This window comes from Mustelus asterias, chromosome 1, assembly GCF_964213995.1.
Source record: "Mustelus asterias chromosome 1, sMusAst1.hap1.1, whole genome shotgun sequence".
NCBI classification, from domain to species: Eukaryota; Metazoa; Chordata; class Chondrichthyes; order Carcharhiniformes; family Triakidae; genus Mustelus; species Mustelus asterias.
This window is the reverse complement of record NC_135801.1, coordinates 110,749,998-110,769,628: the sequence shown is the minus strand read 5'-3', so window position 1 is coordinate 110,769,628 and position 19,631 is coordinate 110,749,998. Positions and strand designations below refer to the sequence as shown.

General features: G+C 43.2%; 1 protein-coding gene across 1 annotated transcript in view; it reads left to right on the top strand.

Annotated features, from left to right (window-relative positions):
- Positions 1–19,631, top strand: part of LOC144496025 (gamma-aminobutyric acid receptor subunit alpha-2-like) — a 274,394-nt gene that overhangs the window by 202,471 nt on the left and 52,292 nt on the right. Inside the window, exons 6-7 of the mRNA XM_078216981.1 lie at positions 2,625–2,707; positions 18,947–19,090. Coding sequence (XP_078073107.1) covers positions 2,625–2,707; positions 18,947–19,090 — 227 coding nt within the window. The remainder of the gene's footprint in view (positions 1–2,624; positions 2,708–18,946; positions 19,091–19,631) is intronic.

The following is a 19,631-nucleotide window of genomic DNA, read 5'->3' as shown; positions in this document are numbered from 1 at the left end:
AGGCCCCTTATTTTCTTACCTTGTCTGTTCCCAGTGCCCCCCGCCACACCGGGGACCTTCCCACTTCACTTTTCCAAATTCCTGAACCCACCCTCCGTTCCCTTGTATCCCTCTTTTGCATCTCCATGCCCTGACTCCACACGCCTCCCACCACCACCAGCCAATGACTCACCTCTCACCTTGCTGGTCCTGAACATCCATGCAAGCTGCCATTCTCTCGCTCCCCTTGTGCGCACAGAGTGGAACAATGGAAACCACAGCCCCAAAATACAACTTCACAAAGCCGACTGTTACATGTCACCTTTAAATGAACATGGACTGGGTGTCACACGATTCTTGGGTGTTGCTGACATCATTAAGGTAGCATGCAATTGCAGAATATTTTAATATAATTTGAATATTCATTGAGTGCAAATGTATTACAAGTAGAGACCCGATCCATCACTGTCAGGAAAGCAAAATTTCAACTCCCGCCCAATTAAATCACCCCTCCCCGCCACATAACACATTCTTTCCGGCCCCATAACCCCCCACCCCCCATGACCTAACCCATATTACAGCAAGGAAAATTCGCATTTCTGCTGTACCAAGATGTGCTAGTTGACCTAATACCTTTCACACTTTGGCCTTTCATTTTTTTAATTCATCTTTTAAAATTTGTAGCCTAGAAATTGACTCGAAAACTCTAACTGCAAAGGTCCCACTATGGTGGATAAGAAGCATGTGCATAATTCCAGTTAGTAATGTACCACCCACCTTTTTTGTGTAAAGAAAAAAATGCATTGTTTATCGATGCTTGAAACAGTCAGCAACCCTTTTTCACATGGAGTTATATCAGGGTCCTCTCTAACGCCAAGCCAAGAAGTAATTTACCTAAACATGGTGTCACGAGGAGTACTTAACGAAATCAATCATCACTGCTCCCCTTGCCATTGCCATTGGTCTACACTCTGATCTCCTCCTGATCCACCAGATTCCTGACCCTTATTCCAAATACGACCCATGGATCCACTTATTTCAGGGCGGCCATGAAGTTTGTACTCGTTCCAGTTTGGACTCATTATAAAGGCTATACTCCATTGTAAGACAGTCAAGGTCAATGGCAGGAAATGAAGTTTACCCACTCTGCACTTTGGAATATGGCATGGCCAAATTTCTAGTTCTGTGGCTTTGTTCTCAGTTTGTTATTTTGTCCTTAATATGAGTCTTGGAGATATTTCTGAGAACATCAGTAGAATAAATTATAAAGAATGCGTAAACCTTGAATCCTACAGCATAGAAGGAGTCATTTGGCGCATCATGATTGGCTTTTTGAAAGAGCTATGCACTTAGTTCTTTCCCCATAGCTTAACAAATATGCTACTCTGTGTTAAATTTCACCTGTCATACATCTTCCCATTTCCCCAAATTGTCCATGTCCTCCAGAAGCCTGTTACTATTCTTCTCACTACTTTCTGCATTTCTGAATTTTGGGCTACCTGAAAAATAAGTGATTATTTTATTTTGAAGTTGAGTTATGTGAAACGATTAATTTGCAGGATAAGCATCAAAATGCTTTTGTATCAAAGTTGGAAGATTAATTTAAAATAATTATTTGAAGATGACTGTATGAGAAACACAAACAGCAAATAATCAGCATTTGCAGATGTATGCATTATCTGAAACAATCAGTGTGCATTTTTATATTTCATTGATGTCACGTTGCTGTGACTAATGGAATAATCGTCATTCTCATATAGTATAGTAAGATCACTATGTACAACTGAAGTTATATGACCTTGAAGAAGACAACTGTCCAGTACATCTATTAATATTAAAACCAGCAAAAAACTGCTAGTTTAATTAACCTTACTTTCCTTTTGACGGTGTCAATTGCAATAGGTTTTGCAGGCTAAAAGATGTATAAATGGCACAATGTAATTTTCGTAAAATGCATTTGAAAATGAGAACATTAGAAATAGCAGCAGAAGTAGGCTATTTGATCCCTTGAACCTATTCCACCATTCAGTCAGATCATGGCTGATTGTTTCCTCAACTCCACTGTCCTGCCTGCCCACTCATAACACTTGACTCCCTTGTCAGTCCAAACAATCTGTTATCTTAGCCTTGAATATATTTAAAAACTCAGCCTCCACTGTTTTCTGAAGTAGAGAATTCCAAAGATTAACAACTCTGAGAGAAGAAATTCCTCTTCATCCCCACCTCTTATTTTTAAAATGTGTCCCCTGGTTTTCGATCCCCTTACAAGGGGGGACGTCCTCTCAGCATCTACCATGTTAAGCCCCTTCAGAATCTTCTATCTCAATATCACATCTCATTCTTCTAAACTCCAATGAGTATAGGCCCAACTTGCTCAACCTTTCCTCATAACTCATGCATCCCCAGCGTAAACCTAGCGAATCTCCTCTGAACTGCCTCCAATCCAAGTACATCACTCCTTAAGCAAGGAGACCAAAACTATATGCAATACTCTAAATGCAATCTCCCCAATGCTCTTTACAGTTGGTGCAAGACTTCCCCACTTGTATAGTCCATCCCTCATGCAATAAAAATGCTCATGACATGTCATGCTGTATAACAGCAGCAGTTTATTTTAGCTAGTCACTGAATGTGTGTTCTCACAGGCTTACTGTCCAGGCAGAGTGCCCAATGCACTTGGAGGATTTTCCAATGGATGCACATGCTTGCCCCTTGAAATTTGGAAGCTGTAAGTATTTAAATTTGTACATGATCTGGTTTGTTTGATACTATTTTCTTCCATGATTTTGAACCACATGATTTACTATTTGTGCTCATTGACCTTGAGCTAAATGTGTGATATTAACAGAGATGTTAATCCACTTAAACTAAGTTAACACCTCTGTTAAAATAGTATACAATATTTCTCATGAATACTGTAAGTGCTGTACCTTAATATTCATCAAATGTCATTTCAAACCTATTGTATGCTGCAAAATTTATGATTAAATCACAATTTTCTCAAATTCAATGGAAATAAGAATTGAGAGAGATATAAAATGAGCTGCCAGCTTGCTCATCATCCATTTTATACACAAACTCAACATCTACCCTGTTGTGTGTTCTCCATTTAGGATTATCTCTTCCACCTCTATAATTGTCAGCACTAATTCTCAGAATACTTACTGGGCTCCTGATGCTAGACACTTGCAACCTATTTGGTTTCTACAGCAACAGATGCCAGCTGAAAATTACTCAAACTTGCAAACCAAATATATTTCAGTTCTCAGAAACGTAATGGGACAGGTTGTTGTGAAATTAATGATTACAGAAAATTTTGTTGGTGTTTGATAGACCTAACAGTGAATTAAGCTGCTACTTCAGAGAACTGTGTCCCTTGCTTCACACCCTTTCTCTCTCTCTCTTTCTCTTTCCCCCTCTATCTTCATATCTCTATCTCTCTATCATTCTTCTATGGCTGGGAGTCTGATTGAACATAGACAGGATGGGGATGTGTAGGCAGGTGGGATGTGGAGTTTCTGCCAGAAGACCCAGGAACTCTAGTTTCACTACCTGCTGTGAAGTACTGCTTTGACCGCAGAGGACAGTCTGGTTGACCATTTTGATTTTCAGTCAGGCAGGAAGCACACTGTAGCCACAGGTAAGTCACCCACTGTTGCTGATGGGAATTTTGTGGAGGACTTTGACGGCCAACAGTATATGGCGTGGGGAGATTAGCGTGTCGAGAGAATTTGCCCCCACGTACCTTAAGCTGTTAGGTTTCCTAAATCCTGGGAAGACCAGAGATAAATCCAAAAAGCAGGTTAAAACAAGAGGTCACCAGCCTCACTAAAATATTTAAATGGTCAATTTGCCTTGCTCCCTTGTCCTGCATTCATTAGATGTGGAGGTGGGCAGAATTGGGTTGGGATTGAAATTTTTTTGAATTGCCTGTGATACCAAACCACCCAATTTTTAAGGGTTAAAATTTAGTCCTGTAGGTCTCTGACTTGTTTCTGGACTTCCACCAATTTTACTGGCACCAAAAGAAGCCCAATGAGACAGCTGTTCCGGTTTCATTTACTCCTATGAAATCTAGTCTCTACATGCCATAGCGTAAAGGTTGAAAATCTTATAATATGGAATTATTGCAGATCTGCAAAATATTTCCACTCCCTTTCAAATTTCATATGAGCTTTGCCGATTATCAGTGATTGTCTGTGATTGTCTTCCTATTTTGAGCCAGTAAGGCAAGCAATTAAATTTGACTAGATTTACTACCAAGTTTGCTCTCCTGAGTTCGGAGGAAAGACACCTAGTCTTGATGGCGACATTGAGATTTGACTGCTGTGGCGAGCTCTTGGAGGGTCATTTGACTGTTCAGCCAATCTGGCTAGTGTGCATGAATCCTGGGGCTGAACATGGGTTTGTCCTGCCAGTTAGGAGCCTGGAGTGTGGAGCATGGATAACCTTTATCTCACTCTCTGTGAATAGTTACCATAATAAACCATTTATTCCTTAATCCATTTGCTGGTCACCAGAACTTACAAGATATTACAACTGCTTGTGGCTTTCACACCAGGTGAAGCTCGTGGAAAGAAGTGTTGCAAACAGAAGAGACAAAATTACTTTTTGTAAATGATTTGTTTCACATTCCTTGTAAGTACAACTGGATTATGATTGTTCCCCTGGGCCCCACCTTTTCCAAGTCCTGAGATTTTCCTGGGACCTTCTTGTGTTTCTAACCTGTGCTGAGGACTGCTCCTTCAGTCCTTGCCAGTGGCCTTTTGACACTGAACATTCTGCTCCTATCTGCCAGTCAGCTGTCTCTTCCGGGTCACCTTTGGCAGGCGATGACCAAAAGCACATAGATGAGGCCTGGGAGTTTGCAGGGGCCTCACCCTGTTGAGGTCAGTGGCATCTGTGTGGAATTTGCCTCAACCCTGCCAGGTCTGCCTGTTTACACATGACTTAAAAATCGAGTCTTTTATATTTGATATAAATACCTTTCAGTTGATAAACTTGTAGATTCATATGACATTCTCTTTGCCATTTAGTGGAACAATAGATTGAGTTTGAAATTGCACCTAAAATTTATTTCACAGCCTCTTTATGTTTTTGCAAATTTGCATTTGAGCAGTTAAACTGTTATAAACCCCAGAATATACTGGGTCAGATTTAAAAATGGGCAAAATTGTGTTAATGTCCAGAACTCAGCTCAAACTTGCTGACTTCCAGATTTAATATGAGTGTGTTTGATTTGTTGCATAAATCTCTCAAGAGGTATCAAACTAAATATGTCAACCACTGAATTCTAGTGCTATTTCAATCTAATTTAAATCATGGGTTTCCTAAAACCTCTATTGAATGTAAGGTTTTATGGCAATTCCTAGGGCTCATTGAAGGTTAGGCAAAAACAGTAATAAATATTCATTGCTCACAGCTGATACAGCGCTTCCATAGGTGCATTATCAAACAAAATTTGACAGTGAGTCACCTAAGGAGATACTTGAGCAGATTTCTAAAAGCTTGGTCAGAGGTAGATTTTAAGGGGTGTCTTGAAGGAATAGAAGTGGAGTGTTTTAGGGAGGATATTCCAGAATTTAAGTTTTTGACAGTTGAAGGCAGTGTCTTCAGTGGTGGAGTGATTAAATTAGTGATGCCTCTGCGGTTTGTTGCCATTCCTTATTCTGTGAAGGTGCTTCACAGCATCTTTATAAAACCACAGAATATTTCACAGAACAGTGCACAAGGAGGCCATTTGGCCCATTTGAGTCTGCACTGGTTCTCTGAAAGAACATTCTACCTAGTCCCACTCCCCAGCCTTATCTCTGTAAATTTGTACATTCTCTTCAGAGAGCAATTCAATTCCCTTTTGAATACCTCAGTTAAATCTGCCTCCATTTCATTCCCGATTCCAAGAAAAACGTTTCCTCATAGCACTTTTACTCCTTTTGTCAATTATTTTAAATCTGTGCCCTTTAGTTCTTGATGTACTCTTGAATGGGAACAGTTTCCCACTACTTACCCTATCCATACTCTTCAGGATCTTGAATGCTTCTATCACATCTCCTCTCGGTCTTCTTTTCTCCAACTGTCTCTGGCTATCTCCAATCTGTCCTCGTAGCTACAGTTCTTTATCCCCAGAATTATTCTTGTGAATCTCCTCTCTGCTCTCTCCAATGTTTTCACATCCTTCCTCAAGTATGGTGTCCAGAACTGGACACAATATTCCAGATGAGGCTTAACTTGGGATGTTTCATTCTATTAAAGGTGCTGCATAAACATAGATTGCTTTTGATGGTGTTCACGAGGCCAGAATTGGAGACACCTATCACTGGGCACAGACTTGTTCACAGTACTTGTGGTGAGAAATTGCTTTCTGCGCTTGGAGTTATTGAGATTCAGAGAAAGACGACTGACAGCCTCACTAGTTTAGATGGGACCTTGGATGAGGAGTAAGATAAACATCAGGAGCAATAAGAGCCTGCTCTGGTGAGCCCTGCAGAGAGATTGCAACACTGTCTGCACCACATAATGTACAAGCTGCAGCCCAGCTTCCTTATCCTCCCTGAAGAACAGTGGGGACGATTCTCCCAAAAGTGCTGAATTGGTGGAAAAGCTGTGCTAGATCACGACTGTTTTCTCAGTTCAACTTCACACTCGAATCTCCGCACTCTGTGCACTGCAGAGGTCCCAATCGTGAATCTCATTAAAAACCCAGGGTGGGCGGGGCCTATTCGCGCCTGAGTTTGGAACTCTGCGCATGCGCAGCGGCTCTGATCTGTCAGTCTCCCCGTTTGCTGGCCAACCCAGGACCCCCACAGTGCTGCCCCTCCAGCCCCCCTCCCCACCCCACGGTCCGATCGCGGCCCACACAACAATTCCCGGAGTGCCCCGATGTCCAGCCCCCTGCACCCAACAGTGGTGATCTCCCCATACCCCTCACCCCAGCAGGCCCGCCCCAATCGCTGGCCTCCCTCCATCCCAGACCGATCCCCATGCAGAGTGGCAGCGGGACCCCCCACCCCCACCAGTTGTCCCTAGGCCCCGCCCCCTTGGCATTGCCCGATGCCTGATGGACAGTGCCAAGTTACCCCCTGGCATGGGCAGTTTACCCCTTGGGCAATGCCAGGGAGCACAGGCTGGCACTGCCAGAGTGCCCATGCCCAGGGGTCAACACCCCCCCAGGGGGTCCCAATTGACCCCCAGGGGGTCCCAATTGCCCCCCCTTCATTCCAGCAGGGTCTCCTGCTAGTTCCCCGAACATGGGGAGCTACTCTAAACCCCGCCGGAATGAAGTACTGCTGGCGGTGTGGGAGATTCGACCGAGACCTGAAAGTTCCTGATAATGACATTGAAAATATATTTGAGCTACATTTAAAAAAATTCAAATCACTTACCTGTCTTCCCGCAGGTTTCCAGCGTGTCTGGTCTCTGACTGTTCTCCGGTTCTGGGAGACATGCATGAAAATCCTGGAACAAGGCTGATGCCGCGCATCTCCCAGCCCGACCCATCAGAAACGTTGCAGGTCGTGATGGGAGAATCGCCCCAAGTGTTTCCAGAGATATATGCAAGATGTCTGAGTCGGCTACATACAGATGTATAAAATAGGTCTCTGATGGGTTGTTTACTAAGGTCGGCATATATATCAACCTCATTGCAATGATGTTGGTTAAAATGAGCGGGTGCACAAGTTTGCATCTCTGGCTGGCTTCCCACAGGTGCAGGGCATCATCGACTTCACATTCATGCTAATCCACACAGCTCTGAAACAACCAGGATTATTTGTAAAGGACAGCAATGTGCAGCTGGTGTGAAACCACAAGGAAAGATTTGGGCAGGTGTGCGCCAGACTCCGGGGAAGCTGCCATTTCATCCTGCAATTCTCCAAGCTTTCTGATGTCTTTGGACCGACAAGCAGACTTCAAGATGGCTCGTAGGAGGCCAGTGATACCCCCTTCAAACTAGGCTGGTGACAACCATAAGTAACCCAACTAATGAAGCCCAAAGGTGAAATAATAATGATAGCCCATACGACTACCAGATGTGGCAATGAACAAGCAATTTTGTCAAACATCCATATGCATCTACAATTGTGGTGCCCCATAAGGCTGTGTTCTCAGCCCCCTACGATACTCCTTATACACCTATGACTGTGCGGCCAAATTCCCCTCCAATTCGATTTTCAAGTTTGCTGACAACACCACCGTAGTGAGTCGGATCTCAAACAATGACGCGACAGAGTACAGGAATGAGATGGAGAATCTGGTGAATTGGTGCGGCAACAATAATCTCTCCCTCAATGTCAACAAAATGAAGGAGATTGTCATCGACTTCAGGAAACGTAAAGGAGAACATGCCCCTGTCTACATCAATGGGGACGAAATATAAAGTGTCGAGAGCTTCAAGTTTTTAGGTGTCCAGATCACCAACAACCTGTCCTGGTCCCCCCATGTCGACACTATAGTTAAGAAAGCCACCAATGCCTTTACTTTCTCAGAAGACTAAGGAAATTTGGCATGTCAGCTACGACTCTCACCAATTTTTACAGATGCACAATAGAAAGTATTCTTTCTGGTTGTATCACAGCTTGGTATGGCTCCTGCTCTGCCCAAGACTGCAAGGAACTACAAAAGGTCGCAAATGTAGCCCAATCCATCACGCAAACCAGCCTCCCATCCATTGACTCTGTCTACACTTCCTGCTGTCTCGGCAAAGCAGCCAGCATAATTAAGGACCCCACGCACCCTGGAGATTCTCTCTTCCACCTTCTTCCTTCGGGGGAAAAAGATACAAAAGTCTGAGGTCACGTACCAACCAACTCGAGAACAGCTTCTTCCCTGCTCCTGTCAGACTTTGAATGGGCTTACCTTGCATTAAGTTGATCTTTCTCCACCCTAGCTATGACTGTAACACTACATTCTGCACTCTCTCGTTTCCTTCTCTATGAACGGTATGTTTTGTCTGTATAGCACGCAAGAAACAATACTTTTCACTGTATATTAATACATGTGACAATAATAAATCAAATCAAAATCATCTTTTTCCTATTGCTCCTGTATTGATGCAACCCCAGCAGAGGTAGAACCTGACTACTCAGATCCCTGCACTGAATGCTAAGAGGTTTTTTGTTGATAATCTCTGGGTTTGGAAACTATGAGGGCTCCCTCAAAGACTGCACTGACTGGAGCTGCACTTGGAGACAGCATATCGGGCACTATCTAAGGGGGAAGCAATGAGTGAAAAGTGAGGGCCCTTTGGGTGGAGTCCCCACTTCAATGTTCTTTTTCTCTATCATCCCTCTCGTGGACCAATCATACTTCACCCTTACCACTGTGCTGAGGTTCTGCTGTAAGGCCAAAGCTAAGGTGTCATGGTGGTCAAAGTCTACATGGATGTAGACGCTGTCAAACCTGCTGAGATTTTCCAGCATTTTCTTTGTTTCAGATTCCAGCAGTATTTTGTATTTACCTACATGGATGTATTTGATTGCTGTTTTGATGTTGCACAGAATTGCCCTGTATATTCATAGAGAAATATATTCTCACCGTGCTGTCACCCTCAATCAAGCCAGTCATGCTTAAGGTGAACTCTTTCATTCTGTGTGTGTGGAATTCCCAACAGTACATTACAAATTTTCTGTTGTCCCTCAGTGATTATGCTTTGCATTGTCAGCCATCAGGATACAATCTGTGTTCATCTGAGCAGAGCTTAGAGAAGGCATCTATCCTGTTCCACAGACTCTCTGCAACTATCCCTGCCACCACTGTCTGCTCTTGATGGTTTGAGAGTTGAGAGTCATAGAGTAATAATCAAGTAAGTATCCTTGCCAGTGCATGATAAGCATGAGTCCAGTGATGGTGCAGACATAGAAGTAATGAGCGACTTCGAGGATTTGTCATCCACTTTAGCAAGCGTTGCTAAATTCATAAAGGACTTGGAGAGAAAAAATATGAATTTGTGCTGACAGTATAAGGATGTTAGAACTTCATGCTTTGAAGATAATCTGTTCTGCAGTCCCTCTGCAATGGATTAGGTCTTTAACTACTGAAGTTCAGATTGTATCATGTGGGGCTGCATCATGCCTGCTGCCACACATTCAATGCCAAACCCAGGAGTAAAGACATAATAAAGTGGCTGAGTGAAAATTTGGCCATGTGATGACAGACCACCCTTGCACTGCAGGTGTCTCCAATTAATATCGTAGTCAGACATCCTTGAGATCAGCATGCTTTTTAATATCAGAGAGTGTACCTAGCGATGACTGTCACAAACTAAACCTGCTGGTTAAAGACCTGATGTTGTATGAAGAATGTAAATAACATCAAGGCAGTCTTTAACTGAATATGACAGCAAGAAGCCCCATCAAAACAAATGGTGATGCAGTGGAAACCCCTCAGGTGGCTATAGTCAACCTTTCCATAGAAGACAGTGATTGTGATTTTAGGAAGTCAGTTATCACAAGTTCGTGGAAGCATCCTTGACTCGAGCATCATCAGCTGCTCCACTGTGTCCTTACTTCACCGTAAGCCCAGGTGTGGGCATCTCGCTGACTATTGCACAGTGTTCTCTGTTCATAGATCTTCAATAATGAAACAGCCCATGTCAATATACTGCAGACCTGGATGACATCCAGGCTTGAATTGACGAGCAGCAGGTAGCATTTGCACCACATAATCACCAGGTAATGACCATTTTTAAAAAAAAGACAGCCTAACATTTCTTCTTGACCTTCAATGGCACCACCATCAACATCACCAAGGATCAAGTCCAGAGTGTGATGGAATACTCACAGTTTACCTGGATGAGTATATTTGCAACAATACTCAAGAGGCTTGAGATTATCCAGGATAAAGCAGTTCCCTTGATCAGGGCTCCTGCTGCTTGACTCAATGTCCACGTGGAATTGACCTCCTTCAACACTGACACCGTACTTGTAGAATGATTGATGCAAAGATGCACTCCAGTAACTGACCAAAGTTACTTCAATAGCACCTTTCTACCACCAATAAGGACAAGAGCAGCAATGTTGTGGGAAAGATTACAGTATTTCAAGGCAAAGAAACATAACAATTTCTTAAGTAAATTACAGATAAAATGATAAACAATAAATATGGTCTCGCCAACATTGCTTAAATACCTAGATCAATTTCCCCAAGAACTGTACTTAATTTTCTTTTAAATGCAAATTGCAAAGAGCAAAATTCCCGGTGGTAATGAATCTGGGAGAGCTCCAAAAGTAACAGAAATAGGAATAAGGACACATTGTTCAGATTTTCTGAACAAAAGAATGTTAAAATGTAGCTGTAGCAGCTCATGTTTCCAGATAGACATGACTCACATACTTTAAATGCTTGTTAGCACTCCAGTCAGAATCTTAAAGAGCAGTGACAGTCCAATCATCTCCCCTTAGTGTCGCAGAGAGATTTCTCTTACTATCTCCTCGGTGTCAAATGTTTTTCCATCCAAGAGCAAACAATGGGGATGTTTCTCCAACCTCGCTGCACCATTAGTAGATCGCACCGATCCCTGAGAATAGCGCATGGGCCCAAAACTAGGTTTCACACCCAGCACCAAACAAGTTGTGAGTTCCCAGCCTCTTTCTAATGATGAAAGTTGGGTTTGCGCCCAGAAAGGATGCAAGCCCGATTTAACATATTTAAAGTAGCATTTAAATATGCATGGTCCATTTGAATCCCAGCGTACGGAATTCACCAGCCTTCAGGCACAGTGTGGTAACGGCGAGAATCACCACTGGCGCGACAGTCATGCCAGGGGACTCTGAGGCCACTGAAGCCCTGGGTGGTCAGGAGCATGGCCAGGCAGTGCCCAGCAGTGGCCACCGGACAGCCCGGTTGGACCATTTGGGTACTGCAGTGTGCCTGCGGCAGTCCTGAAGGGATGGGGCCTGATTGGGGGCCATGATACCTGGATTTCAGTCATTGGCAAAAGTCTCATAGAACTATAGAGGTTTACAGCACAGGAGGTAGTCACTCAGCCTATTAAATCTGTGTCAGCAATTTGCCAGAAGAAAATTAAATGAATGCCATACCCTGTATTCTTACAACCCTGTAATTTCCTCCGCATCAAATATTTATCCTATTTTCCTTTAAAAGATGCAATTGTCTTTGCTTGGCCATTTCATATAACAAAACAATTCCATGTTCCAAAAACCATCTGCCAAGAGATAAATGGTTACTGCCCGCCACTGCTCTCCCCTGCTAACTTTATGGGCAGAAGTAGAGAACGTTAGACTCTCTTGGCTTATACCATGAACGTTTGATTTGGAAATTTATCTTTTTTACATTAACTCTCTTAAGTAGGACAATGACGGAAACTTTTGAGCACTTATCTGCCTGATTGCATCCCTAAGCAGCCTTCCATGTTGTGTTGTCTACTCCCAGTTCATTCACAGCACCAAATTGGTGGCCATACTTACACAGCTCGCAGTATTTAAATTGGTGATCCCACTGTGACTTTGGAAACTCCTATCAGGCCAAGCATAGAAATTAGCAGTGTAGGGGATAGGCACCCTATCCAACACCCAAGGCTTTTTGATCCACCGTATGAGAAAGCATTTTGAAAACATCTGAGGGCATTTGGTGAATCAAACATCCAATATTTAAAATTTATTCTTCCCTCCAAATCACGACAAAGACAGACTAGTAACACAGTTTTTTGTCTATATAATAGTGTTATCTGAAGTAGAAATAAAGATAAAGATTGATCTCCATTACTATGTTCATAGGGAATAATGTCTTGTACCTGTATTGAAAATCACAAAACCATACCACTGTAATATAATTTATGCCGTTGCTGTCATTTTGAGTGAGTTTTTTAATTTTAGCCCCCCGCCCCAACCAAGTCTTCTCCAGGGCTGTTGCTTGTTGATTTGTGATGGCAGTGATTTTTGAATTTTGCAGTTTTATAATTCCTGTTGCTACTGATGATCTATTACTCACAAACTCATAAATACTCTAAACGATACAGCTCCTTGAAGTGGTGTGCAGCCATCTGATTATAAAACTACAGTTCACAAAAATGCTTGTTATTTATGAGGCATGTTTCATGTACGAAAGAAGCAACAAGAAACATATGTGGAATAAATCACTCTCTGGCTCAATAGAACACTAAAGGTAGTCATTTAGCTTTACTTTTTGATGGAACATTACAGCGCAGTACAGGCCCTTCAGCCCTCGATGTTGCGCCGACCAGTGAAACCAATCTAGAGCCCATCTAACCTACACTATTCCAATATCATCCATATGTTTATCCAATAACCATTTGAATGCTCTTAATGTTGACGAGTCCACCACTGCTGCAGGCAGGGCATTCCACGCCCTTACTACTCTCTGAGTAAAGAACCTACCTCTAACATTTGTCCTATATCAATCACCCCTCAATTTAAAGCTATGTCCCCTCGTTTTAGCCATCACCATCCAAGGAAAAAGGCTCTCACTATCCACCCTATCTAATCCTCTGATCATCTTGTATGCCTCTATTAAGTCACCTCTTAACCTTCTCCTCTCTAACGAAAACAACCTCAAGTCCATCAGCCTTTCCCCATAAGACCTTCCCACCACACCAGGCAACATCCTGGTAAATCTCCTCTGCACCCTTTCCAATGCTTCCACATCTTTCCTATAATGCGGCGACCAGAACTGTACGCAATACTCCAAGTGCAGCCGCACCAGAGTTTTGTACAGTTGCAACATGACCTCCTGGCTCCGAAACTCAATCCCTCTACCAATAAAAGCTAACACACCGTACGCCTTCTTAACAACCCTATCAACCTGGGTGCCAACTTTCAGGGATCTATGCACATGGACACCCAGATCCCTCTGTTCATCCACACTACCAAGTATCTTGCCATTAGCCCAGTACTCTGTATTCCTGTTACTCCTTCCAAAGTGAATCACTTCGCACTTTTCCGCATTAAACTCCATTTGCCACCTCTCAGCCCAGCTCTGCAGCTTATCTATGTCCCTCTGTAACCTGCCACTTCCCTCCGCACTGTCTACAACTCCACCAACTTTAGTGTCATCCGCAAATTTACTAACCCATCCTTCTATGCCCTCATCCAGGTCATTAATAAAAATGACAAACAGCAGTGGCCCTAAAACAGATCCTTGCGGTACACCACTAGTAACTGAACTCCAGGATGAATATTTCCCATCAACCACCACCCTCTGTTTTCTTCCAGCTAGCCAATTCCTGATCCAAACCACTAAATCACCCTCAATCCCATGTGTCCGAATTTTCTGCAAAAGCTTACCATGGGGAACCTTATCAAACGCTTTGCTGAAATCCATATACACCACATCAACCGCTTTACCCTCATCCACCTCTTTGGTCACCTTCTCAAAGAAGTTGTGTTAACATATTTCCACTTTACTGGACCATTCCACGTTTCGTCAAGCTCCTTCTTTACAAAATTCTGACAGTATAATTTATTTTCCACCTTCTGGAATATACACATCTGGTTTTCAAAGGGATATCTCAGAACCATTTTGTAAATGGAGAATTTTTAAAATTATTGCGTCTATTTTTTTTGTCAATTACTTGTTGCCACTGCCAGTCACTGCTATTTTGAAAATTCATTAGCTGTTATCCGAACAAGGAGCAGAAAGAAGTAGACAATTCAGCCCATCGAGCCTGCTCCTCCAGTTAATAAAGATCATGGCGGATCTAATAGTAACTTCAAATCTGCATCTCACCTGCCCCCAATAACCTATCACCCCCTTTCTTACCAAAAATCTACCCACACCTTGTCAGGAAGAGAGTTCTAAAGACTCTCAATCCTCGCAGAGAAAAATATTCACCTCATCTGTTTTAAGTGGGTGACTCTTTATTTTTAATCAGTGACCCCTAGTTCTAGATTTTCCCACAAGAGGAAACATCCTCTCTACATCCACCCTATCAAGACCCCTCAGGATCTTATGTTTCAATCAAGTCGCTTCTTGCTCTTCTGAACTCCAGTGGATACAAGCTGATTAAGTAAGAGCTTAGAGCATGCAGGGAGTGCAGACCCTTGTCTTCCCTCCATTAAAAGTAATGTCTCAAACGTTTTAATTTTTTTTAAATGTAGGACATCCCAGAGACCACAAGCCATATAATGCTGCTGGAAGCTTCCAATGCTAATAGAATGCATTTCTGTCCCTCCCTTGAAGCAGGCTTCCCTAAGCTGATCTAGTTCACAGAACTAACTCCAGGAATTTACCTGGGGTTTGTGTTTGGATGGGGGCGAGCACAGTTTTTTTGGTGATGAGAAATCAATGCCCACTGATACTGTGACAACGTGGAAACAGGAAGGAAAATAAGCACCAAGTTCTTGAAGAAGACAAAATGTTCGCAAGGATGGAGAAATTTTTTTTTAAAAAGAACTTCAGGTTAGATATTGGTTTCAGACAGCTGATTATTATCCCAACTGAAACACATTTTATATTTGAACAGTATTGGTACAGGGTAACTAAATCTTGAACAATAGTGCAAAATGGACAATCTATTTTGCACTGTGGAAAAGAAAATTAGATGGAGCATAAAATGGGTTACCTCTGTTCTTGTTGCCCGTTCTACACTTCCATCTGAGATTTCACCCATTGTTCTTTGATGAATAATGCCCACACCACAAAATTGCTGACAGTTTAACATAAATTGACTTATTTAGAGTGCATAAAATGGGAGGTGTAAGAGCTTTAAAAAACTGAACTTTGTTAAGATATAAATTTGGAAGATACAAAAGGAATTTTGCTTTTAACTGTGCTGCACTATATTTTAATGCTGACAATAGTGGCAAAAAGCAAATAGAAGTTTCACCGCAGCGCCATGGTCCTTATCTTGATGATGTGCAAATGTTATCAACAGAACAAAAGTGAAAAGATGACTGGATTTAAAATTCCATTCTCCCAGTCTCCTATCATAACTCTTGACAGGAGATCAGCGGAACTTCCAGGTAAATGGCTGACGGGGTTTAAGTGCAGCAGCTATAACAGGAGACCAGAAGGAAACCGTATGGGATTTTGGGGCTAATCACTTTTTATTTGCCAGCACTTGTCTGTTGGCTTATTTTGTCCAAATGCTTTTGCATCCACATGTCATCACAGCATTCATTATTTCTAAATGGGCAGCTCCAGAAAAATGTTATAAAGTTGCAGTACAAATAATTTGTGAAAGCAGTCTGCAATGAAATGTTGTGTCAGTTATTTTGGTTGGTAAGCTAAATGTGACACGATAATAGGAATCTACCATCTTGGCCAATCTACCGACCAGGATTCTCCTTCGCTCCTGTTTTGGTGGATTGGGAAAGCCAGTGGGGGTGGAGAATCCAACAGGAAGAAGTCACAAACAGCTTGTACATGGTGGGACTTTCCTGTTCCTGCTGTCCCTGCCAATGCTGTAATTGGGTTCCCACCAAGAAAGTTTGGGAACCCCATTACCATACATTTAAATATCATTAGCGGGCTGCCCTGCAGACCTCCCCCCCCCCAACATGAAGTTGGAGTCCCCCCACTCAATTGATGTGACATTATCTCTGCAGAGATCTGACAAACAAGGACCTGAAAAACAGTCCCCACGTGGAACGCACAGGTAAGTACAGCCCCCAGGGTGGGGAGAGGGTCATGCGTGCGCTTAATCCTGGCAGTGCCGAAGAGGGGGTGGGAGGATGCTTCCATTGGGGAGATTCATGGAGGCTGAGGAGTGTTCTTGTGCATGTTTGGCCCGGGGGGGGAGGGGGACTGTGTCATTGGGGCCAATGCTTTGTTAGATATTCTTTTACATCGGGCTGCTATTGAGCCCACCCTGCCAGTATGACGTTGTGGGACCTACCTCCAAGATTTTGTTTGACGAAGGGCCTGATTTTACCATCGCGTTGCGCCCGTTTTCGGGTGTGAAAACTTGGTAAACTCTGGCATGAGGCAAATAGCATGATCCGCACCCACCTCCGCACTGGTTCCCCCTTTACCAAGGCCCAAAAATGGCCGCGATCGGAAGCGTGTTTGAAACGGGTGCGACAGCCATTTAAATACATTTGTATGCATTTAACTTGACTTAATGGGCTGCATGCCCAACTTTAACGGCATTTCCCCCTTTACCCCGTGTTTGCCCATCCAGAATTGACGTGAAAAAGACATGCTCCATATAATTCCGATTTGGGCACTCCAATTAGTGAGGTGGTAAGTGCCGTGAATCCCCCGGCTCTCTGCTTGAGATTGGTGGGGGAGAGGGGGGGGGTGTGGAGATCGACCTGCTGCCACTCTGCCTGAGATCAGTGGGGGGAGAAGGGGGGTCCGCTGCCACTCTGCCTGAGATTGGTTGGGGGGGGGAAGGGGGAGGGTGGATCACTCTGCCTGAGATCAGTGGGGGAGGAGGGGCCCGCGATCGGTCTGGATGGCGGGGGGGGGGGGGGGGGAGTGGGGGGATAAGGGGGTCAGTAAAGTTGTGGGGGTGGGGCAATATCTGTGGGGCCAGGAGGAGGTACTATCCGGCCCGGGAGGGATGTGGCAGGGGAGCCGCATTCTATCCATTTTTTTTATCTGCGCATGCGCAGTTGGTGGTGCCAATCGGAGCTGCAGGGTTTCGGGCACATTAAGCCCCACCCACGTGCTTGTGCAGCGTGATTGGAATTGTTGATATTTGTGCAGGCAGAGGGCATATGGGGGGGGGGGGGGTGCCTCAGAATGGGTCTAAAAGTCGGATCTGAAACACTCCCAGTTTCAAGTCTGCCCAGCACTTAGAATCAAAATGGTAAAATGGGGCCCTCAGTGTTAAAAATGATGACAGGAAAAGCTGGCAGTAGAACCAGTCACCTACACACTGCTTTTCCTGTCTGAGTTGACAACAAAACAAAAAATGATAAGATTCCACCCACTGTCTATTAGCATAATTATAATGAGAACTGGTATTGCCGCAGAACGCAATGTTCCCCACTTTGAATGTGAGGAATGTCCGTAAATTTTTAGTGGGCTTGTCGGTGGAGACTTTCACTCATCCAGCATTAGTTTGAATTCGATGTTCTCTGCAAGAGCCTCTGTGGAGTCTGTGAACAGCACAGGGGGTTACCAAACGCAGCAGATTGAAGAATCCTCATTTGAGATACACACACACATCAAACCGAAAATGAAACAGGAAAGCTAAATTAGAATTAAATAATTTTATAGAAAACAAAATAAAGTTTGTTACACATTTGTGGGATTAAGGAAAAATGCAAACAATAAACAGAAAAACATAACTCTTTATTAAAATTTTCTGCCTAGAGATTAGACTCCACAGTTACAAAGTTTTATAAACTTTTAGAGCTAGAGAGATTATGCATCGGTGTATACTATCAATTATGTCTTTAATTTTGATTGAACAATTATTTGAATTTTTCATCAGTCTCGAGAGTGGTGAGTAAATCACTTAAATTCACACCATAATCATTGCGTTCTTGGCAATTTCACTGGCAAACACTAAACAATGCAGCCTGTTGAGGAGCAGGATGATTCTGACAGAAACTTCTGCATTTCTACATTTTACTGCCCATGTATGGACACCAGAAGCTGTCAGTTTTACCTTGTAATAATGGTGAGCGTGACAACCTTGACATTATTAGTACAGCAAAATCTAGACCAATCTCTCTTCTTATATTTGAGTCTGCAAGAAAGCATTTTAGTTATAAACCTCGAAGACTGTTGGTGCTTCTCTCTGTTGCTGTTTTATCAGCTGGATTCTGTCCTGCTCTTTTCAGAACCTGAGCCTGCTAAAGTAAGTCCCATTTAGTTATAAAGGCTTTGAGATGTTGACTCACATCTAATGATAATCAGGTGGGGACTGCCAGCAATTTTTTTTTTTGAAGAAACAGAAATATCTACCTCCTGCCTTCATCTCTGGTTGAATTTAAATATTGGTCTCCAGGGACAAGACACAGAGACTCAGATTGGCATTTTAGCCAGTGGCACTGATCTTTGTTCTGCATGATCAAGCTCTCCTTTATTGTGCTTGCAGATGCATATACAAGCGCAGAGGTGAATTACAACTGGACCAACGGACCAGAACGCTCTGTGGAAGTCGCAGAAGATGGCTCTCGCCTGAATCAATATGATTTACTCGGACAAACCGTGGGGGAGGAACTTGTCCAGTCCAGTACAGGTTTGTAAAGAAGAATAAATAAAGCTGACACTAAAAAAATATTTAGGTGCTCAGTATGTCACGAAAATGATTGCTCAAAAATGATCTCATCCTGGGAAAAAATACCCTTGCCCTATATTTGTTTTGGCTGCAGAATTACTACGTTCTGACCATGGGAGCAGTGGTGGTAGTGGGCGGGGGTACGACGTGGTTAGTGGAGGGGTTGGGGTGGGGAATTGTAGGAATTTGAGACAGAAACGGTTTCTGCAAGGTTTTTGGTCCTTTGTGGATATTCCTATAAATTCTACTGTATACTTCCTTGATCTCTCCCGCCTTCCCATTTAGAGACAGGAATCACATTATACTGGAAAGTCCCTCCCATTTTCCACCCCTCCCAAAATAAAATGGCCAGCTTTGCTGTAACCACCCTGAAGATGGCCCCATCATGCCACATACTGTTGGGAAGGTTATTATTTCAGTTGAAATGTAAACCTCTGGTCACATAGGTCATATTAGGTGAACTTGCCATGCTCTCGCAATAGAGTGGGATGATATGGCTCTG